We start from the raw sequence: 24,203 nt of genomic DNA on the forward strand, positions 1-24,203 counted from the left end.
AGGGCTGTTTTATAAGCAAGCAAAGTTTTATTTATACAGCACTTTTAAAAACACAGTTACAAAGTGCTTTACACTCCATACACAAAAATACAAATAAATACATAAATACGTTCATTTCCTGTGTTGTATTGTCTGTTTAGTAACAACCCCCCCCCCCCCCCAAGGGAACTGTTACTGGAGCAAAAAAATCAATGTGTTTTTTTTTTTTATATCCTCCAATGACCTTCCTTTTCACAAAAACACAATGGAAAAGAAATTCTTAAGCAGCCACTACACATCCGGAGGCCAAACCTTTGGGGCCCCAGGTTTATACACCGCTCATATACACCGTTAGAACTCGTCTCTGAAGGCTGTAGATGGGAAGAAGGCAGAGTTGAACAAACCTCAGAAAAAAAAAGGGCTGCTTCTTAAGTTCAAGAAATTGATGTTGTACAGCACATGAAAATGACCAGTGAACATCTTTTTGTGCTTCATGCTAAATCCACTCTTCCCTTAGGGGCCATCAGGGTGCAGCCCGAATGAACTTTCATGCTCAAGACGGACGTCAAATGAGCTCTTATAAGTTTTATCAGGGCACATTTTCAAGGGTTAAAAGCCCCTTCAAGTGAAAAACACAATTTTGCTGTATGTATAATAAACAATAAGGGTGTTTAGTAGTGTTATTCAACAAGTGAACTTGAAGTTTCCGCTTTTTGGTGTATTTGATGTTGATCAGGGTGCACTACCGTTGACGGCATGCTTCTTTTCTGAACTTTTTCCTACCACAGCTCCTCCCCCCGCAGGTTTTACACCACATGCGCGTTGCCTATAGAAATCATCCCCTTTTTTCAGTTCAAGTTGCTCATATTTCTCTTAGCGATACTCGTTACGCTTTCTAAGATATGCAGGTTTAACTGAATGGCGTAACGATCGGCCGTTGTGACCCTTGATATTGTCACCCTGGCGTCAGCTGTTGAGCACTTGAATTGCCCCTGTGGGTTAACGAGTTAAAACTCCAATACTACGTAGACTCGTGCAAGCCTGCAGCGCCCCTGGTTTGAATGCTGCTTCAGGGGTTTTGCTCTATGTCCCTCCCCTTCTCATTAACCAAGTCTATCTCTTCTGTAGTGTCTCATAAAGGTTAAAATGCACAACAACAAAAAAAGACACAAAAATCTTGAAACGGTCAGTAAGCACACATTTTACCCCCTGGTTGTAAAATGTTGTACAGTCAAACTCTCTGTCAGACAGAAGAAGAGTAGTGTTGTCAAACGTGTGACGCGGAGTAAACAACTTTAAACACACCACGGTCAACACAACACTTGGTGACTGAACTTTGTTTGCGTTTTTGTTTTGGTCTGATTTCGAGCACGTGCTTGAGCTGAGTGGGAAGACGGGGCATTTTGTTTGGGTGTGGGTGTACCAGAGACCGGAAAGGTCCTGCCACACCGTCAACAACCCTCCCCTCTTCCCACTCGCCTCAGACATAACACACACGCAAGCCAAAACAGGACATTGTAAACAAAGCATTAACCGGGGCTCAATTGCCCAGAGACCGCCGTTCGACACTATTACAGGTACTACCTAATGCATTTCCCCCATGTGGTCCTAATCCTCTTCCCTACACTCACACGTCTTGAATTCGTTAAATTGTCAGTGTGAAATGTATTAATTGAGAGGAAACACCTGTAAAAGCATTTCTTATTGACTTATTACACACTGAAGGTGTTTTCCCAGTGACTTTTCTTTGAATGAAGGTAATTGGAATAGATCTTTGAATTATATGGGGTCACCCATATAATTCATTATCATTAACTGAATATGACATATTCTCTGGGCGGCACAGTGGTGCAGTGGTTAGCGCGGTCGCCTCACAGCAAGAAGGTCTTGGGTTCGAGCCCCGGGGTAGGCCAGCTTTGGGGGTCGTCCTCTGTGTGGAGTTTGCATGTTCTCTGCGTGGGTTTTCCCTGGGTGCACCGGTTTCCTCCCACAGTCCAAAGACATGTAGGTCAGGTGAATGGGCCGTACTAAATTGTGTGTGTGTGTGTGTGTGTCGGCCCTGTGTGATGGCCTGGCGGCCTGTCCAGGGTGTCTCCCCACCTGTTGCCCAATGACTGCTGGGATAGGCTCCAGCATCCCCGCCACCCTGAGAGCAGGATAAGCGGTTCAGAAAATGGATGGACATATTATTTTACTGATTGTGTTTTTGGACCAGGCCCCAGCAGTTGGCCCAAACTGAATACCGATTTCAACACTGATATGAATACAGATATTGCATAATTTTCTAGCCCGGCTTGAAGCCGGGTCAGTGATCACATTTTTTTGTTGGCTGACCGAGCAGATATTCCCCCCCCCCTCCCAGTATACCCAGCATCTCTCCTCCACACATGTGGAGGAGAGATGCTGGGTATACTGGACCAGACACACCATCTCAGTCTTGCCTCTCTTGCTTTGTCTCCAAACCGTCCAACCTGAGCTGTCCCTCTAATATACTCGTTCCTAATCCTGTCCTCCTTTGTCACTCCCAAAAAAATCTTAGCATCTTCAACTCTGCCACCTCCAGCTCCTCCTGCTGTCTTTTCGTCAGTGCCTGTCTCCAAACCATATAACATAGCTGGTCTCACAACCATCTGTAAACCTTCCCTTGAACTCTTGCTGGTACCCTTCTGTCGCAAATCACTCCTGACACTCTTCTCCACCCACTCCACCCTGCCTGCACTCATCATCAGTTTCTCCACTAGGTGAAAAGTAGGCTACGCCTAACTTTGACCACACCACAGAATCAGACTAATCAAACACTTATGATAGCAGGATAGCATCAGGAACTGAGTTGTCCAGCACTGCGTCAGCATTGGCTTAAGGCTGACGCCCATGATCCTCTTCACAGTTACCTCTGACCTCAGTGATCTCAGTTGGCTCTCGGAACGGGAACAGGGAGTTTCAGTTTGCCATAGACAACTCTGTGTCCTCAACTGCCCCTATGTTCTGTGGAGTTCATAGGGTTCCATCCTTTTCTCAGTCCACATGTTTCCTCTAGGTCACCTGGTCAGTCAGTTTAATTGCATCTCTCATCACTGCTTCCCTGATGACATGCAGCTGTATCTATCAGTTAAGCCAGATGACATGGGTAATGACTGCCTGGCTACTATTAAGGAATGGGTGTCATTCACTTTCCTTCAGCTCAATTCAGACAATACTGTGGTTCTCCTTATTGATCCTAATAAGTTTGTCTCAGAAGTCTGGCCACCAATGTTATACCCTCCTCAAGAAATCTGGGTGTACTCCTACACCAAAACCTGAATTTCAACCTACATATGAACAAGCTTGTTCAAACCTGTTTTTTTCCCCCAACTCTGGAACACCGCAAAAATCAAATCAATGCTGTCAATCGGAGATCTTGAATCACTAATCTATACCCTAACTTTTTCACACCTTGACTACTGCAATGCTCTTTTCTCCTGTCTCAACCAAGCAGCCCTGTGCCACCTGCAACTTCTGCAAAACAAGGCAGCCAGGCCGCTAACCAATACCAATCTTAGATCCCCAGATCACACCAATCCTCATGTCACTTCGTTGGCTCCCATTAAATTATCACTGATTACTGATTATTCGTATGTTCATAATCATGAGAATAATCAGTAACAGTTGCTTTTTTTAAGAACTATGCAGGGACCCCACTCTGAGGCGAGTAGGGGACTTACAACAGAGAAAGTCAAAAGAAATATAAAATAATGTGTTTTGTATGTATTTGGACTGACCGGTGTAGGAATATAATCAAATGAAATGATTGTTTGATGATTATATAATGATTGTAATGTCACTTTTCCATGCCACGGAGACGGTAACTTACGGTTATATTGTGCAACATGTTCCATATAAGTTCATGAGTACAGCTGCTAGCCAGTGCATTGTAAAGATATGGGACCATGTAAGGTCATGTTACACAGACCAAGAGAAGAAAAAGGGTGAAACAGAATGAGAAAGGGGAACTCACGGGACACTTCAGAGGTTACCCCAGAACAGGGAAGCTTTCTGTGTACGGCCATCGATCCCACTGGACACTGGTAATTATTCTAAGGATGAAGATGTTTTCTCCTGGGCCAGCGGGGCCTCGGTGGGCGTTACCATGACTCTCCTCCACCGATGCAAAAAGGTGAAAGAAAAATTCTGCGTAGTAAAGCCGGGTATAAAGGCTTTCTTAGTGGCTGCACTGGACTCTTGAAAGTAACATTCCCTTAGCAGCAAGAATATATTCACCGCTTAAATTAAATCGAGCTTTCCCATACCAAGCTCAGGTTAAGAGAATTAGCTGTAGTTACCTAATGGGGTATTATTGTGTCTTATACATCAGGCCAGTGAGGCGCATTAATGCGGAAGCAGGGAAGACCGTAGGATGTGTAGAATAGATAGGCAAGCTAAGAGGCATCCACCTTAGCGCGGATGCCTCTTAGCACAGGGGTCTCCGGCCAACAGGTGTCAAGGTGATGATATTTTGGCTGAAGGTAAAATTCCAAAAAAAAGGAAACGTACCGAGGAGGTGCCCCAAAATCACATCCAGTTTGCCTAAAAGGAAAAACTGTTCTACCATCCAACTGTTACGGCAATTACAGCAAACAGGTTGGCTATTTAGGCTCGTCTGTAAACAGGATTTCCCCCCCCCGTGGCGAAAAGGAAGGCCACGAAGTCAGGCTGCGAATCCAAAAATAAACCAGATTAGGCTCAAGATCTTAACAGTGCCGTCAAGACCCAACCACTTTCATTAGGCTGCACTTGAGCCACAGACATGAAACGATCTACCAGGAAGATAAACGAAAGAACTGGATAGAAATGACAGAGGTAAATCTAATTAATAAGATTGTGTCGCTAGAGCAGTATAATTAAAGCCAGTAACACATTTTTTTTGGCTTTTTTTTTTTGTGAATCGCTTGCCAGTATTGAATTCCAGTAAATACTACAGTATTGTTGTTAATACGACAGTTTGTTGGCTCCCTTGTAAATTCTGAGATGAGTCCTAACTTTAGCAATACACAATAACGGAAATATAGGAACATACAACGGATAAACATACAGCACTTACTAAAAAGGTAATTTCCAGTGTGGAACAATAAAGACTTTCAATTAAAACAGAATCAGCATAATACTAAGTGAGAACATTTCAGACAAGTTGATTTCATAAAATAAGATCATACTCACGTAATACAATAAATATCTTAAATTAGGCAGACTTAAAACTATATCCATAATGAATTTTCTATACAATCACCAGAGGCAAGGTTTTGGCTATCTGCTTAAGGACTATTAGAGGAAGTATTAGTGGAAAAAGTCTTTGGTTATTCAAAGCTTGCAGTGCAAAAACTTGTGTGAAAAAAATCACATGAAACAACCACTTCAAACGGACCCCTTTACAAGCGCCGTTCATGGCTACAACAGCCATGTACGAACCTATTGCCTTTAGCCTCATGTGACATACCGGCATCATAGATGCGGAGCGTCGATTTAAATTTGCTCCTTCCTACGAAACAAAGTGATAACACATGTTGGGGCTCATTTATAAAAAACGTTTCTTTTTTTGGACTTCTCCCTCTTTTTCTCCCCAGTTGTACCCGGCCAATTACCCCACTCATCCAGGGAGGGCTGCAGACTACCACATGTGTCGCCAGCCGCTTCTATTCACCTGACAGTGAGGAGTTTCACCAGGGGGATGTCGCGCGTGGGAGGATCACGCTTCTCCTCCAGTTCCCCCTTCCCCCCTGAACAGGTGCCCCAACCGACCAGAGGAGGCGCTAGTGCAGCAACCAGGATACATACCCACATCCGGCTTCCCACCCGCAGACACGGCCAATTGTGTCTGTAGGGATGCCCGACCAAGCCGGAGGTAACACGGGGATTCGAACCGGCGATCCCCGTGTTGGTAGGCAATGGGATAGACCACTACGCTACCCGGACACCCCTTACCACAATTTCTTAATGTACAAATAATCAAAAGGCATCGAGTCCCTGCAGCCATTGGTTAGGCTCCATATCACACAGTCCCTCTTCTGGACATGTTTGTGATGGCAGCAAGCCAGTCTTTAAATGTTCTCTTTTTGTTCCACCCTCACCTTGGAAAACCATGCGAGCTTCCCCGGTGGAAGCTGAGAAAAGGTGCAGCAGGCTGCGGAACAGTCACGCTACCTTGTTTATTTAAAAATAAAATGTGCTCAGCCTGAAAACCCCTGGCCGAAATGATGTTTACAAAATGTTCCGAGTGCTTGCGCTTTCTATTTCTGCCAGTTTCCTGTTTAACTTAAAAGGTTAGCGAAACAAATTTAAGGTCTTGAACATTACAAAGTGAGAAAAGTAGAAGCTATATAATCAGATAGATTTGAAAATCCATGACACAATAACACCAGCATTTATTCTCATAACTGTATGTCTATGTTATGTTTATCTGTTGTCTTGTTTCGCCCTGTTTATTGTAAAGTGACTCTGAGTGTTAGAAAAGCGCTATATAAGTTTATCTTATTATTATTATATTATTATTATATTAATATTATCATTATTACTATAACCCCTACCATTTGTGGTGCAAGCACTGCTGCATCATTAGTTTTGTTGACAATAACCTCTCTACTACTATTTCTGATTGGTTCGCCGATCGGTTGCCGAGTAAGCTGGTATTCTTTTACCACTTTGGTGTAGTCTCTCTCTGTGGATACACACCGGTAGGTCCCGTAGCTCTCCTGTGCCATGGCCGGGATAAGGTGCAGGCAGCTGGACTGCATTTGCAAGCAGGGGCTGCTCCGGCCGTTGTGCTCCCATGTATAGGCAGCGTGGTAAGAGTCTATGGGGCAAGACAAGTAGAAAGGGATGTCCAGGGGTACGGAGTGAACTGCCCTTGAAGACAATGGCGAAGGTGAGGGGGTCTCCCGTTTGGTCCTGTTAAGACTTTTGGGGCCTTGAAGGGGGGGGGGAGCAGACGAAATACACATGTGAGCAACATGGGCTGATCCCCATCAACTCCACAATTGTTGATATGATGATGCAGTAGTCGGTTATCGTAATTTACCTTCTACCGTTTGACGGCACACATTTGTTTCTCCCCCGCTGATATTCTGGATGCCCCCCCTGTTGATAAAAACAACAGTGTCTAAAACGTGTTGCTCCTACATACAGGCTGTCATTTTTCCAGTGTCATACTCCAATGCTCAGCCTTGGACGAGTCAGAAAGACATAGGGGACAGTGGAGGTAACAGAAAAAGACAGGAGAGAGAACTCTGCCGATATGGAAAAAGGTCACCGAAGCTTCGGTTTGCGTGAAGATTTTAATTTGCATATTTTGCGAAAAACCCATGATTGCCGTCTTTGAGATATAGGTATCGTTCTTTGAGAACACGGGAACCAAAGAGACGACGTCCCAACTTACGACGTGTTGGAGGTGCATCCACTCTCGGTCCATGCGCAGTATGGGTCGCGGGCCAGGACGCACTCTTCACAGGAGCTGTTGTACTCCTGACACTTCTGAAGGTCCAAGCTGACGATTTGCTCCGAAAAGCCCACTATCAACTTTTTCTGACCACAAAAAAAGGACAAAAAACAAGATCTAATTGAAACAGTTTCGATGACACCGGACAGCAAACGTTTTGCTTCCCGAAAAAAAAAACAACGAGAGATTATGATAGACGACGTCAAGCTGAATACAAAGATAATTTCAGATTTGCTGTGTCGCGTAGGAATTTGGAGAAATATGAAAAGAACTTTTATTGAATTTCACATATTTAATGGCATAATTGATGCTATTAAACTTGTTAAATTCAATAAAAGTTTTATTGAATTTAACATGTTTAAATTCAATAAAACAGGGGGGAGGGGGAAACCGGGTGGAATAGTGTGATCCTCCCACGCGCTCCGTCCCCCTGGTGAAACTCCTCACTGTCAGGTGAAAAGAAGCGGCCGGCGACTCCACATGTATCGGAGGAGGTATGTGGTAGTCTGCGGCCCTCCCTGGATCGGCAGAGGGGGTGGAGCAGCGACCGGGACGGCTCGAAGAGTGGGGTAATTGGCTGGGTACAATTGGGGAGAAAAGGGGAGGGGAGGGGGGGGGGAGAAATATCTTTGCTGGGTCGACAAGTGGTTTATGCGGCACACTTTTCTGCCCTGGAACGGCATGCTTACGGAGCGGCCAGTTGTTTTAATGTAATGTGACTCTTTAGCACGGTTATCCCATTCACAAAGGACACAACTGTACTTTGTATATCCGAGCTGTATTTCTAATAACAGTACCAATACTTTTACATCACCACAAATATCCCAGTCCTAATTGTTGTACTGTACGTGTTTCAACAGCAGTTCCATGTTATTGTAGGTTTCTTTCATGTGGACTGCATGGCCAATGGGTACTGAAGGGTGGACATTGCCATTGTGTAATAGGACAGCTTTCAGGCTTCACTTTGACCAATCTATAAAGACGCCATTGTTGTGGGTCGTGCACACAACCCAAAGCCATGAACAATCCATCAGTGTCAGTGCAGAAACAGAGGTTGTCAACCTGTGTAAAGAAGCTTGTCAAATGTTCTTGACGGTTCTGAAAGATAGACATTTTTGTACCTGGTGACAGCAAACCCCATCCTTGCAATCTTGAACCAAGTAGTTCTGCTTTAGCTTTGGACAAACCTAAGTCCCCTGACCAGGTCATTTAATTCTGGCTGTGTTATCAGATAAGGATAACCAGGCATAAAGGATTCAACATCTGGATCAGTGTTGTTTTCCACATCTGGTGCATGCCCTGTGGCATCTTCATATGCCTCATCTAGGCTCCATGTCTCTGGTGGCTTCAGTACTGGCAAACTGTCATCACGTGGCACTGGTCTCACGGCTGAAGGCAGATCGGGGTCTTCAATAGATTTCTTATTTTTAGTAGAGAAGTCAGATACATTGGTCAGACAGAAGTAACAGCCCCCGGAGGAAACCCACACAGACACGGGGAGAACATGCAAACTCCACACAGAGGACGACCCGGGACGACCCACCAAGGTTGGACTACCCCGGGGCTCGAACCCAGGACCTTTTTGCTGTGAGGCGACCGTGCTAACCACTGCGCCACTGTGCCGCCTGTTGACGAGACATTTCTGCTGTATTAAATCTTCCTGAAGTAGACTCACTATGCTATTGCCTGAAGAACATACGCATCAACATGCGTCCAAACAGCATCTGTAAATGTGAGCAGCTTTTATATAGCCTGTCTGCCAGCATCTAATCTGACTAAAGGCATCCCTGGGCATGCCCAAGAAACATCTGTGTAGCACCTACACCGAGTGCATGCTCAGACTGACCAAAACAGCTCACTTTGTGGGCATTATACTAGCAGACTTAAAATATGATGGAAATCACAAAATGAGGTTATATCAACAAAATGGTACGTGACAGGAACATTTTAAGGTGATTTTCAGGAAGTGTTCAGGAAGCAAAATCTTCATTGACCAGTGTTAAACCTGTGTGTTTACTATAATGTCACATCATATACATCAACATTTCTAAAAAATAATCAAATATGTTGATGCATTGCTCACAGAACACCACTTAACGCTCGAGTGTATAACCTTTATGAATGGCACCTGAAATGAACTGTACCTTTTTCGTGTCAAGTCTCATTGAATGGATGGCCGAGTGGTTGGAGAGATGAGTCTCAGAGATGATGAAAGCTTCGGAGTCAGACTCTAAGACTTTATGGATCTTGCCAGAGTCTTAACATAAGATAGAGGGAGAGAGAGAGCAATTTTCAGATGTGAATGTAGTTTTTTTTTTTGGTCCAATAGGAAGGATATGATAAAATATCACTCGCCCCAAACAACAAAGGGCATTGGATGCAGACAATACAGGTTATTTGTCGATGTAAAATTAGCATGCGTCAAAGGCATCAACAGGAAGCCCTTTAAAATAGAGAGAGAGGACAAGTTTCAGTGGTCAAGGCTTTCCTAATCATGGCATACCAGTGGCAAGGAACAAGATGTTGTATATCCGCTGGTCTGCAGCTTGGACTCTGTCCACGGCTATCTTGGTATAGTTGTTGTTGCTTATGTAGAATGGATTAAGATGGTGCACTGAGTGAATCCAATCCTTCATTTCTGGATGATCCTTTATGACGAGGACAGTGGCCAGCGGAAGGCTCCTGCTGTTTTTAACACACTGTGAGACATGGAGACACAAAATGTATTCCATTAGAAATATAAATCACCAGTCTGTTTGCAATGAAGTGTGCAGCAATGTGTACGTTACTGTGCAACTCTAAAGGGGCAATGTAAACTGTGCAACTCTAAAGAGGCAATGTAAACTGTGTAACTGTTGGCTATGCAGGGTCAGCAGCTGTGGTGTATACAACTCAAGGTTTCTGAGGTTATATACAAAAAAAGCCACGAATAACCACTTCCTCGTTTCACAAAACGCTGAACATGTAAAATCCAGTCTTTCCTTCTTTTTTTAAAAAAAATCAAAGATGGTCCCTCGACGATAGCTTACGCTCGAATATGTATTCCGTAGCCTTCCACAAGCCGTAAGGGAAGAAAGAGAAAAAAACCATGAGCTCAGCTCAGGTAAATATTTTACAGTTTTTACCGCCTATATTTAAGGTCCTTTTCTACGTGAAACTGCCGTTTGAGGCACATACAGCCTGCAAGGAAAAAAAACAAAAAACTGGCAGAACCGAAATAAAGGCTTACAAAAATAAAGCAAAACCCCAAAAGAGGAAGTTCTCAGTCAGACAATGAGTCCGCACACGATTAGAAAATGGGGTTTTTAAAAAAAAAGACTGCTTACGGTTCCGGGCCTAGGGTTTGGGATGTCTTTTTGGTAGCCCTTGAAGGTGGAGCTCTCAAAGATCTCATCGATCTTTGCCATAGAATAGATGCAAACGGCCGTGGAATTCCTGAAAAAAGAAGAGCGAGGTCATTCGAGGTACCACAGATACCATCGTATTCACAGTTTTTGTCTCCGTCTGTACATTTTTAGCCCCGTACGCGCTCAGCACTGAATAGAGGAAATCCATGGTTGGATTATGAAAAAAGGAAAACTGAACACATGAATGAGGGGCACAAAAACTTTTTTTTTTGTTGGTTTGTTTGCTTTCCTCATGACCGTGACACCCATGGTAGATGTTGTTACTGTTGTGTTGTAGTGGTTATCCTCTACAGTGTCTTAGAATAGAATAGAACATTAGTTGTCATTGTACAAGCACAATGAAATTTGACAGTGCAGTTCTTATCAGTGCAAAGATCAATATAAAAAGAATTAAAAACATAAAACACACACATTCATTTCTACATGCAACTGGACACCAACATACTGCAGAAAATGTCACGAGTCAAGACTTAGCAGCATTTAATGCGGTTATGGCGTCGTTTTCTTTTTGTTTGCTTTATTGTTTTTATTTTTTATTATATTTCTATTGAGTCATTGTGAGATAGTTATTGAGAACGACATACTCTGATGTGTAAAAAAACTATAATTATTATTTAGGTTTATTAATTGAGCGGCTAGAAAAGCGCTATATAAATGCAATCCATCCATCCATCCGTCCATTAGCGAGGGGGGCAGCAAATTATAAGTAGTAACTTCCTCCTGCTCCTTTTCAAACATATAATTTTTGTTGGATTCTCTACTGAGAATGCTTGTTGAATTCTTCTGGTTTGATCTTTATCATTTGTCATTTGGTTTTTTTTTTTACGCTTGGTCATTTTTTCTTTTATTTTGCATATTCGAAATAAAGACATTCGAATTTCAATTTACATTTCCTTGCTTTTCTTCCAAGGAGACGGACCAGGTTGCCAATTGCCTTCCCTTTACTTATTTGTTTAAAAAAATGTGGAGAATAAATTTACATGCAGGACCTAACTGTATGCTAGGGATACGCGTATTCCTAGAGGGTCACTGAAAATACTGTTTCTATTTTTTTTTTAAAAAAAAGGCTTTTATTTATGAAAGAATTGCTGCTCTTGTAAATATCCATTCCATTCACCAGACCACGTGAACTGTGATGTGTATCTCTGTAAGTGTGTGTGACTCCTCCGGGTGTAGTTGCTGATGATAGTCAAAAGGAAAATGTCTAACCAGCTACTTGTGAAAAGGGCGTAGACGCTTGTGTTGTGCCAGTCCTCGGCTTGCACCACGTAGACGTCCTGAAGGTGGTTAAAATAGAGTGACTCCTTCGGAAACCCACACACAAGCCGGGCCTTTAGGAAAGTAGTCCATATGTTCTGGAAGAATCTTTTTGACCCACCCTCATCAACCTGCAAAGTCACATTTTCAGAGTTAAAATATAGCCGCAAGCAGCGATTCCATGACTCAAGCCAACACAGACCGTTAGAAGTTGAAAGCTTCAACAGCTTAATTAAAAATATCCACCAAGTTTGGTGATGTTTGGACTAACTGTCATTGATTTATGGCCAAATTTGCGCCAGGCCCATTCCACATGTTTGGAACTGGTGGCACTCCCTATTGAGGAATTTCAAAATAGTTTTGAAATTGTTATGAAACACGCCCTGTGAGTTTTGTAATGATTAGACAAACAATTTCTAATTTATAGTCTGATTTGTGTTATGCGGCACTTTTTTTTTTTTTGCATTTGGAGCGGCCCCCTAGTGGTCGATTTGAATGAAACTTTCAGGGTTCCAGGTACTTAATATGGACATATCCTACAAGCTTTGTGACCCAGCTGTTGTTGACTTTGGTCTATTTATGTGCTGAGCCACGCCCTTTTAAAGTTCACTGGTCAAGATCTTGAAAACTAAATAAGATTCCGGTGTGGGAAGATGACGGCGCGAATTCACGTTTGCAGCGGCCTCACCCAGTACCGTCCATGCAGTGTCTTCGTCCACATCTGCATCCAAGTCTGTGTCTTCATTTGGTGGCTGGGGGAGCTGGCGCTGGATCGGCTGGGAGAGCTTGGTCTGCTGCGTCCTGTGGGCCCAGGGACCATGGTCCTGCTTGGAGCTGCACCCGAAGAGGTAACACTGAGGGCTGCCTGACAGGATGCGGAAGCGTGACAGGCTAAGCTAACCACTAGCCCACGCAGACCAGCAGTTCCAATGGTGCCGAGGGATGGCGCGGATTTCCTGTGCGCCTATGGGCTGCTGCTGGATGTGATGAACCGCCACTTGATCAATGCCGTTTCTTTCTGTTCGTACATGTGTATGCTGGGAGGAGCGGGTACGACCGGGCAGTCCAACATGCTTGCCACCACAGATGAATATCAATCCCTTTTCGCTGAGCTTCCAGACCTCACTGCACCTGTTTTCTTGTCAGCAGTGGCCAAGCACTTGGTAGAGCAGTACCCCCAGTCTACGCACGCGCCTAGACCCGGCCAAGCTTGCCATCACCAGAGAGGAGTTCGCTGCTATAGACAGCCTTCCCCCCTGCACATGTTAACGAAGGCTGACGGCGGTTGGCGCCCATGCGGTGATTACCGCCGCCTCAACAGTGCCACAACCCCCGACCGCTACCCTGTCCCGCATATTCAAGATTTCTCCACCCACCTGGCGGGGAATACCATTTTCTCCAAGGTGGACTTGATGCAGGGCTACCACCAGGTGCCAGTCCACCCTCAGGATGTGCCGAAGACAGCAGTCATCACGCCATTTGGACTCTTCGAGTTCCTGCAGATGCCCTTCGGCCTCAAGGGAGCAGTGCAGACGTTCCAGTGGCTGTGGACTCTGTGCTGCAGGACATGCCATTCTTGTTCATGTACTTGGACAACATCTTCATAGCCAGCACATCCGCGGAGCAGTACCTGGCATACCTCCAGCGGCTGTTCAAGCGGTTCAGTGAACACGGGCTCATCACCAACCCAGCCAAGTGCCAATTCGCCCGGTCAGCCATAGACTTCCTCGGACACCGAATCACCAAGGAAGGAGTGGTTCCACTCCACGCCAAGGTGGACGCCGTGGCCAACTTTCTGCGCCCCAGGACCATGAAGTCCCTGCACGAATTCCTGGGTGGATCACATTATGCAGCCTCTATATGAGACCCTGCAGGGTAGAAACCCCAACGGTGTGGTAGACTGGTCCCCAGAGACGGACAAGGTCTTCGAGGATGCTAAGGCTGTGCTGGCTAATGCCGCCTTGTTGGCGCACCCATCGCCCACTGCCCCAGTTGCCTTCACAACCGATGCATCTGACTCTGCTGTAGGAGCGGTATATGAGCAATGGGTGGGTGGGGCCTGGCAGCCACTTGCCTTCTTCAGTCGCAAGCTACGCGACAATGAAAGTACAGTACTTTCGGCTGGGAGCTCATGGGGCTGTTTCTCGCCATCCAGCACTTCAGGTTCTTGCTGGAGGGCCGCTGTTTCACCGTGTATTTGGACCACAAGCCGCTAGCGTCAGCCATGGCCAAGGCTGAACTGCCGAAGACTGGGCACCAGCAGCGCCAGTTCTCGGAGATCTCCAAGTTCACCACAGACATCCAGCATGTGGCTGGGAAACACAACTTCGTTGCTGACTGTCTCTGTTACCGTACACCTGGGTCTCGACTACGCTGACATGGCTGACCTGCAGGCCTACCGGTCAGTGGACACTGGACTATAGCTGCAGGATGTGGTGTTCGGCGCCACACTCCTCTGCGACGTCTCCACGGGTCAGACTAGACCCATGGTTCCCACTGGGTGGCACCAACTCATCTTTGACATGGTCAACAGTCTCTCGCACCCGGGAGTGAAGCCATGTACGAAGTTGGTGGCTGCCAAGTTCATCTGGCCTGGGCTGAAGATGGACGTGAGGGACTGCGTGAGGTCCTGAGTGGCATGCCAGTGCGCCAAAGTCCACTGTTACACCAGAACCCCATTGGCCCCTTTTCTGGTTCTGGAGAGATGCTTTGACCCATGTCAACGTGGACCTGGTGGGGCCCTTTCCCCTCTCCCGGGGGTTCTCCCACCTCCTCACTATGGTGGACAGAACCAGAAGGTGGCCTGAGGCAGTCCCACTGTTGTCGACCTCGTTGGCGAAGGTGGCCTGGGCGTTCATTGGATCCTGGGCAGCCTGGTTTGGCACTCCATCCGACCTCTGCTCAGACCGGGGTCTCTCAATTCATATCTGAGCTCTGGACAGCCGTCGCAGAGGGCCTGGGAATACAACTCCATGAGTGTTTCCATCGCTCCATGAAAAACGCTTTGCGGGCCATCCTCACCGATGGCAGGGGACTTCATTCCCATCACCACAACTCCCTGGTCCACCTCCCACCAGTGGACCGCGCTCCTGAGGGATGCTGGCGCCTTTGCTCCTGTCCCCACGTCAAGACACAGCCTACCTTATGTCCATGTTCCTATGGACATACTGTTGGCTGGGTATACCCGGCATGATGCACATCGGCCATCCCTGCAGCCCACTTATGACGGGCCCTTCTGCATCCTGGAGATGGGGACCAAATACTTCACAGTGGACTTCGGGGCGAAGTCGGCGCACATCTCGGTGGATCGCCTGAAGCCGGCCCATCTTGGACTTGGACAGGCCGGTGGAGCTGGCATTTCCCGCCATGGTGTGGATGCCCCCTCCCCGGCTCCTGACTTGGCTGCTTATCGCCCTGCTGTCCCTGTTTCCACCCCTGCTCCTGTTAGGCGGAGCCACTATGGGTGCCCTTTTTGCCCCCTGCATCGTTGAATGTTGTCTCATTTTTATTTTATTTTTTTAGAATTCGGGTGGGAAGGGGGGTGGCGGCCTCACATAAGAACTTGAGACATTCACCGGGTGGGGGTGTGGTTTTTGGGGCAATCGGCTAGCTGGTTAACGCGCTACATGCTTGTGTGTCCTGTGTTTAGGTGGAAGGGATAAAATGACCCGGCAAGGGTCTTAAAAGAGAAACCGTCTCGTTGTCTCTTAATTCCTGTGCTGCCACAACAGCACAAATAATGTTCAAAGCAAGAAACAATCTACTACCGAGTAAGATACCAAAGATATTCTCAGACAGAGAAGGGGAATATAATTTAAGAGGGAAGTTAAACTTCAAGAAATCACGTGTTCGTACAACTTTGCACGGGCATTTAAATCTGTGGGGTAGAATTGTGGAACAGTCTGAGCATGGAAACAAAGTACAAACCATACGCAGTTCAAGAAGACGCACAAAGGACGGGTCCGCGGTGGTGTAGCGGTCTAAGCATCGGCTTTGTGTCGACGCAGTTGCCCACTGGGGACGGGGGTTCGCGCCTCGGTCTCGTCAGGTCCGACTACGGCCGGACTCGATGAAACAGCAATAATTGGCAACGCTGTCTGCGGGAGGGGGGCGGAGTCGGCTTGTGTTCGTCACATGAGTGCGTCTCTGGGTGTGTCGGAAAAAGCAGTAGTTCGGCCTGGAGTCGCCCTGACACGGAAGTGGCGAGGCGTCTCCTTCGAGACCTCCGGCCGGAGAGACGCAGTTAGCGAAAGCATGCAGTACGAGGGTGGGTGTCTGAACTAAATTAGGGCTCGACTGGCCACTAAATTGGGAGAAAATCAGAAATAAAATTGATTTAAAAAAAAAAGAAGTGTAACCGGTTATTTTCTTGCCCGGTGCGGGATTCGATACGGGTTGTACTGCACCACAAGGCGACATCACTAACCGCTCGGCTAAAGGGTCAGACTCGTTAGCTAGGGGCTAACGTGTCTTATTGATGGTTTACAGTCGTCACCCTCCCCGGAAGCGCGACCTCGCGCTTTGTTATTCCCGCGCTCCGAAGAGACTTCTGAGGATCTGCGCACTTCCGGATCCCACCGCTGCCACCAATGTAACCGGTTATTTTCTTGCCCGGTGCGGGATTCGATACGGGGTGTACTGCACCACAAGGCGACATCACTAACCGCTCGGCTGAAGGGTCAGACCCGTTAGTTAGGGACTAACGTGTCTTATTAGTAGTTTACAGAAGTACAAAGGACTGATTATCAAGAGATATAGGGACGTTGAAGAGTTGTGTTAACTAAGTTTTATTTATCTCTAAACATTTCTTCTTACATTTTTTCCACTTTCTGTGGCACCGAGTGGATATTTGGGTAGCACTGAGGTCTGTTTCTTCTTGGTACTTTTTCCCCGTATTGTTCACAGTAGTTGAGAGTTTGTATTGTGCAGCACAACTTGCATTGGATTTGAACTATAAAGTACAGTGGGAGTTGAGTTTGAAATGTATTGTAACCAGTTATTTTCTTGCCCGGTGCGGGATTCGATACGGGGTGAACTGCACCACAAGGCGACATCACTAACCGCTCGGCTGAAGGGTCAGACCCGTTAGTTAGGGACTAACGTGTCTTATTAGTAGTTTACAGTATTAACTTAAGAGTAGTTGAGAAGGGGTAGGAAAAAAAATAAGTGTATACTTCCTCCTCCTGCTTTTCGAACATGTAACAAATAATCTGATGGATACGGAGATTTGTTGATCAATTCAGATTATTGGCAACGGCTTATCTGTATATTATTTCGAAATAAATCATCATAATAATAAACCAGCACAAAAAAAAAAAACAAAAGGGTTCAATGAGCCCTAAAAAAATGAAAGAGAGACGTCACAGAGGTCAGTCGACCACTGTATTGTAACGTGCATGGATAAGTAGACACGCTGGTCCTTGGCTAATGGGTCGGACCCTTTAGTCGACTGGTTAACGTAGTCGCTTGCGGAGTCAGAGATAGGGGCTCGCGTCCCGGCTGTGGCGGTTCCCGGACTGCCCCCCCCCCCCTAATTGGCTGCAGTATATGATTCAGATGTGTTGGCTGTTCATGACACAGGGGGTCGTGGTCTGTTTTGATACACGTGGTGAGAATGGGAACTCCGGCAGCTAGGACTGCACCACCACGTGGAATTTGATCCAGGTGAATTCCTGGGCCGCAAGCACCTCCTGGCAAGAGCTTGGCGTCGTCAGGCCGCTGACGCCCAGGAAACTGAAGGTATCGGTGTCGGCGGTGCATCTGATATGCCTTCCCAGAACAGTGCTGGCAAATCAAGGCACGTCACCTTCGCAACGCTATAACCCGTCCTGAGGAAAGTGGAACAGTATCGGCTTTTCAATGCCACATCTGGTCCAATACGAACAAAGAGAGATAAATGGCAGGGCGACCTTACAGATGGGTTCAGGGTGTAATCAGCACCAGGCCGGCAGCTACCTTTCCATTTGGCCTCACGCAGACCCGAGACGAGACCAGGAATGAAAACGAATGTGAGATGGGCGTCCAGGCAGCGTGGCGGTCTGTTCCGTTGCCTACCAACACAGGGATCGCCGGTTCGAACCCCCGCGTCACCTCCGGCTTGGCCGGGCATCCCTCCAGACACAAGGGGGGATAGCGTGATCCTCCCACGCGCTACGTCAACTCCTCCAGGTGAAAAGAAGCGGCTGGCGACTCCACGTGTATGGGATGGGATGGGATGGGATGGGATGGGGATGGGGATGGGGGTGGGGGTGGGCATGTGGTAGTCTGCGGCCCTCCCCGGATCGGCAGAGGGGGTGGAGCAGTGGACGGCTCGGAAGAGTGGGGTAATTGGCCAGATACAATTGAGGAGGGGGGGTAAAAATCCACAAAAAAAGCAAATGAATGTGAGAAGACGTCACGCCAAGCTGCAATGTCAGATGACACTTAGCTGAAGCTTATCTATCAAGCCCAGGTGCCAGGCGTCAGGACCAGCCGGACACGCCTGATTGAACGTATGCGTTTCAAAATCCTGAATTCATCCCCTGTGCTTGATTTTCTTTCTAAAACAGTTTTAAATTTAAAAAAGACATACATTTAGAAATGCCACCTCAACAAGTTGCTTCATTTATAACCTAACTGAAATTCAGTAACAATAAAGAAAACCCCTATCATGAGTCGGTGTGACCAGTACGGTTATATCAAAAGTCTAAAGTAAACTATACAACAACAAAATAAAAAGTTACTGCTATCAATCTTACTCTGTATTCTGCAACAATCTCAGCATACATTTTTGTTAATTAGCTTGATGAGAGAAGGCCAAAATGGTGTGCACCTTGCAGACTCTGGCCACACTGGAAACCCAAGGGTCTGCTTCGGGACTGCTGTCAGAGTTTTTTTCTCGGAAAAAGACATAGATCTTGTCATTTTCGGGATCTTCTTTTCGCTCCACCCAGGATGCAGCGACGAAGGTGGGCTCTGTCAGACAAAGGGAAAGGGTGACGAATCAAGCTTTCGCAGTGCCGTGTAGTATTTACACTGCAGCATGGCACCTGCAGACTTGATAAGAGACATCCTGCACTGATGACCTTGGCACGAGAAAGATAACCAGTTAGGAGGGGCAAGTCAAGTCAGGATAATGGGAAAGATGTAGAGGGCATCCGGGTAGCGTAGTGGCCTATTCCGCTGCCTACCAACACAGGGATCTTCGGTTCGAATCCCCGTGTTACCTCCGGCTTGGTTGGGTGTCCCTACGGACACAATTGGCCGTGTCTGCGGCACGGAAGCCGGATGTGGTAGTCTGCAGCCCTCCCTGGGGGTGCAGCAGCGACCGGGACAGCTCGAAAGAGTGGGGTAATTGGCCAGGTACAATTGGGGAGAAGAGAGAGAGAGAGAGAGAGAGAGAGAGAGAGAGAGAGAGAGAGAGAGAGAGAGAGAGAGAGAGAGGGAGGGAGAGAGGGTCATGGGAAAGATAAACCAAATAGGGAAGATCCGCCAAGTCAAGTTTATTTGCATAGCATATAATCACAGTCTCACAGGGCCATTATCCAAAATAATCACACTGACATAGAGTAACACACACCACACACACAATTGTTACACTTTAGACTGCAATAAGGAAGAATTCCACAGTAAATCATCCCTCCGGAAATTCGCCACTGTGAGAAAGAGATCCCTAGTCTGGGAAAAGGATGAGTCAAGAGTCAAAACAAGATGTCTGCTGACCTGACACCCAGTTGTCATACATCCATAAATTGGCTCTACCGCCGGCTTTCCTTCGAAATTGTAGAGATCTTCCATCGCTGCCTAAAGGTGCCGCTGTGTACAGGTCCCCATCTAAAAATGGCAGAACAGGGTCACGCCAGAACAAGCAGACAGATTCGATTATTCAGCCTATTTCTCGAAGTATGCACGGGTTTTCTGGCTTTTTCTACACGGCTCGATGCGGTCATGTAAGTCCGCCAGGGCCGTGAACACGGAATCATACTTTCGACGGCAAGTAACCCGGCCTATAGCGATACACGTACACTGTATTTCACATACCTGCTGTGAGGGACAGTGAGTTCTGGGTGTAAGCAAATGGAGATATGCCAGTGCCTTCATAACTCTCCACTATCTCACGCGACTGGTTGTGCACCCGGGAATACTGTTGAATGAACACACGACAATAGTTGCAGGGAAAACCATATGGAATCCCACAGAAATGCTGCAGCATATTTTCATAATTGGCTTTGGAAATATTTTTTTTAAAAAAAGTTGAGGATACAGAACAGGATCAGGATCGGAATACTTTCTGCCTCCCCCGCGGGGGAGGAAGAAAAACAGTTACACCCCGACAACCCAAATAAAACCGTGACGCCCAAACACTATAAATCAAAGCCCGGACCGGTTTAAATAAAGTGGGGGTTTTTTTTTTTGATTTCTATTACCCAACCAAACAACCACAAACTGTAATAGGCTCTTAGCCCTTTTATTGCCAGTAAGCCAAATGGGCCGCCATAAGCCACCGGGGGATGAAATTTGAAGACAGGTGGCAGACAGATGACACATTAAACGGGACACATAGTCGTAACACATATTCTTTAGTCCACGCTACAGAGAGGGGAAACAAAAAGGGGGGCATACGCACCAGTTTCCAACACTTTGGCTTGTATCCGTTGGTTCCACAGACAAACAAGCTATCCTGGAACTCCTGAATCACAGTGACGACGTTGTAACAAAGGCCCTGACAACACAGAGTTGGTCGCAGTCACATCACAACACGACATCACTCCACACCTGTGGACGTTTCAAAACGACCTGAACGGCAACACAGCCGTGCACCGGTCTTATCACATCTCCCAATACTGTCGCGACACTTACCTCCGAGCACTCCTGCTGGGCTGTCGTTCTAAGTGGGAATTCCTGCAACCAAGCAGTGAAAAGATCAACTACATGTCACATTGTTAAAAACACTCAACCGTAGGGAAAGTGCACAGCAGATGAGGAGCAAAATAATCCAGTGAGTCGAGTAAATTCTCTACGACAGTGTTTCTCAACCGGGGGTCCGTGGTGGAATTGAAAATAAAATATCTTTAAAAAAAAGATCCTATGACATTTATAGAAATAGGATTATTTTACTCAAATGCAACTGAGACCTTCATCTACCTAAACTATAAAGGGTAACAGGACTTTTTTCTCTAATTACATCTGTTTCACAAGTGTCATTTATTGTATTTTAATAAGAGATCTCGCTCCCGTTTGCATTGTTAAAAGTTACTGCATAAAAATTCTGTTGTTCCATATATCTGAAAGTTACTGAATACATATTCTGTTTTGTTACATATATCTGAAAGTTACTGAATACATATTCTGTTTTGTTACATATATCTGAAAGTTACTGCATAAGAATTCTGTTTTGTTACATATATCTGAAAGTTACTGAATACATATTCTGTTTTGTTACATATATCTGAAAGTTACTGAATACATATTCTGTTTTGTTACATATATCTGAAAGTTACTGAATACATATTCTGTTTTGTTACATATATCTGAAAGTTACTGAATACATATTCTGTTTTGTTACATATATCTGAAAGTTACTGCATAAGAATTCTGTTTTGTTAACTATATCTAAGTTACAACTGAAAGCTCTTATTTTTGCCCCAAAGAGTGAATAAATGCTATAATGCAATTTAAAATGCAGTTTCTACTGTTTCTATCAAATTCCACCCCCCTCCCCCAAGATCAGGTGGAGGGGTCCTCAGGGTAGATCAAAAATACGCAGGGGGGTCCAGGACCCCAAAAAGGTTGAGAACCACTGCTCTACGAGACAGTACAAGCCTGTTTCACGCCATAAGCAACCGTCAGCTGTCCAATAATAATGCCAATAATAATTTTTAATCAACAAATTTATATATATTCAACAGGTGAATTAAAACAAACATTCATTCAGTTAAGTTTTCACTGATCAGCTGGTACGTTAAAACGTGATTCACCGCCGCCCCCAAAAGCTTCTGTTATATCTGCAGCTGGTCAACTGAGCGGAAAAACGCCAACCCAACTGGCCCTGAGTAACGACAGTGGAGTCGAGGTCAAAACAAGTCTCTCCATCAGACAGCTGGTGGGGTTTCGTGCCCCCAGGAGGGCCGTATCGTCACGGGGAAAGAACACACTCAATATTCATCAGCACCAGGTGATGGTGCAGAGTCAAACATGACCAACGTTTTTAAGCAACAAATGTCATCTCTGGACACACAGCTGGCATAAATACCGCCTTTCACATATTTGTTATGCACGATACGTTTGTTTCTGCTATTGTGTAACTCTTGTTCGTGATAATAATGTGGCGTGTCTGCTGTGGTCCACGGGTGCATTGTGCTGCAGAGTTCAACGTGTACCAAAAACAAACTCCACCGGCCTTGGTCGAGCGGCTAACAAAACAATCTAGTAATTCCTCCCGGGGCGTATCCATCTGACCCTGAGTGGGCACCCGGGGTCTGACGCAGAACAGGAGAAAAAAAAACTAAAAAGCTAATCTGTAATGTGTTAGCAAACGATAAAAGAGGCAAGCTCTGAATTGGCCCTTCAAGCCCTTCGTGCGTTGCAGTTGGATAAAACTTGGGGTTTCATTTTAGGTGAAGACGACCGCCTCGGTTGCACTTGTCTCAACAATTAAACCGTGTGTTCCCACGGTCTATTCATGTCTTCCGCCCAACTGTTGTTCCTCAGCAGTTGCTGACGGGCAAGTCATACGCCTTTGTGTTACACACAATACAGCGATGCCATCTGTCACAGTGGGGCGACGCGCTCGATAGACCCCACTGCCACAAAAATGAAGCACAAATAAATAAGTTAAAAAGTCAAAAGCAACATTACAACACTGACGAGGGCACTGAGGGCATGAAAAGGCAGCACAGCTGATAACATAAGCAAGGTTCTAGTGTGATCACCGGAGAACACCTACCTCAATAACCTGGTTGTCGTCCACGTTAATTTTCAACACATAGTCAGTCCCTCCAACATAGAGCTCGTCAGAACCGTCTCGATGGAAGAACACCGTATGGTTTTGATAGACTGGGTATTCTAGTCGACCACAGATTCTGTCTGGATAGAAGATGGGTCAGTCTAATTGCTGCATGAAATAGTTTATAACTATCCAAAGGAAGTTGATATAACTATCCAAAGGAAGTTGAATCAAGGGCAACTACCAAGTCCAGTTGCCCTTGATTCAACTTCAAGTGTGTAATGGGGGCAGTCCGCAACTGGACTTGATTCAACTTCAAGTGCAACTGGACTTGATTCAACTTCAAGTGCAACTGGACTTGATTCAACTTCAAGTGCAACTGGACTTGGTAGTTGCACTTGAAGTTGAATCAAGTGCAACTGGACTTGGTGTATATATATATATATATATATATATATATATATATATATATATATACCAAGTCCAGTTGCCCTTGATTCAGCCTCCTTTGGATGACCACGATCCGGATGAATGAGAACATTCACAGACAGTACAGAACTACTCATGAATAACTTTTAACTTATTGTCTCTATGACACCGAGACCCCTGGGAACGTGTCTGCGAAGAACAAACGAGTTCACGTCACACAAAGAAGCAGCGCAGATCTGCTCACTGTGGTCACAGCACGTCCCGGGGGGGGGGGGGGGGATGCCGGCTCGAGGCTCGGACCGTTTGAAACGGGACCACACAGATCTGAGAGGATTTAGGAGAATGACACGAACGCGGTATTATAACCCGTAAACATCCTCCCAGCTTGGTTTTCTTCACTTTTGGGTTAACACTGAGAGGATGTTAATTTGGTATTTAAAAAAAAACAACTTTTTAAAAAAAAATATAACCTAGAACTCTATAACGCCACATAGATGAAACGGGGGATTCCAGATTCCCTACCTGGGCTCAGGACGCGTCTGGGTGTGTTTGTCAGTCCAAGACTCGGCGCGTCACTCGCTCCAGAACTTAGCGCGAACTGGAAATCCCAAGCGAGGCAGATGGAAACGCCGACTAACCAGCTCATGTTGGGTCTCCGCCGCGGAGCATGCCGCGCTACAGCATTGCCATGGCTGCAACTACGCGTCGACGGCTCTGCGTCGTCGAGGTATTTCAGCGAGGG

General features: G+C 46.1%; 1 protein-coding gene across 2 annotated transcripts; it reads right to left on the minus strand.

Annotated features, from left to right (window-relative positions):
* Window positions 1-3: 3 nt before the first annotated feature.
* sema7a (semaphorin 7A) lies at window positions 4-24,196 on the minus strand. 2 transcript variants are annotated; one of them, XM_056282157.1, is made up of 14 exons: window positions 23,984-24,196; window positions 23,033-23,172; window positions 20,947-20,988; window positions 20,714-20,809; window positions 20,128-20,230; window positions 19,810-19,920; window positions 18,920-19,062; window positions 12,061-12,239; window positions 10,771-10,879; window positions 9,948-10,143; window positions 9,589-9,701; window positions 7,385-7,530; window positions 7,028-7,086; window positions 4-6,916 (listed from the first exon to the last, which is right to left on the minus strand). In XM_056282157.1, the coding sequence occupies exons 1-14, from the start codon at window positions 24,105-24,107 to the stop codon at window positions 6,501-6,503; spliced, it is 1,977 nt and encodes a 658-aa protein (XP_056138132.1). In that variant the 5' UTR covers window positions 24,108-24,196; the 3' UTR covers window positions 4-6,500. The 2 variants fall into 2 exon arrangements, with proteins under 2 accessions (XP_056138132.1, XP_056138133.1); XM_056282158.1 differs by lacking the exon at window positions 20,947-20,988.
* Between the last annotated feature and the right edge of the window lie 7 nt (window positions 24,197-24,203).

The sequence above is a fragment of the Lampris incognitus genome, chromosome 6 (assembly GCF_029633865.1).
Source record: "Lampris incognitus isolate fLamInc1 chromosome 6, fLamInc1.hap2, whole genome shotgun sequence".
NCBI classification, from domain to species: domain Eukaryota; kingdom Metazoa; phylum Chordata; class Actinopteri; order Lampriformes; family Lampridae; genus Lampris; species Lampris incognitus.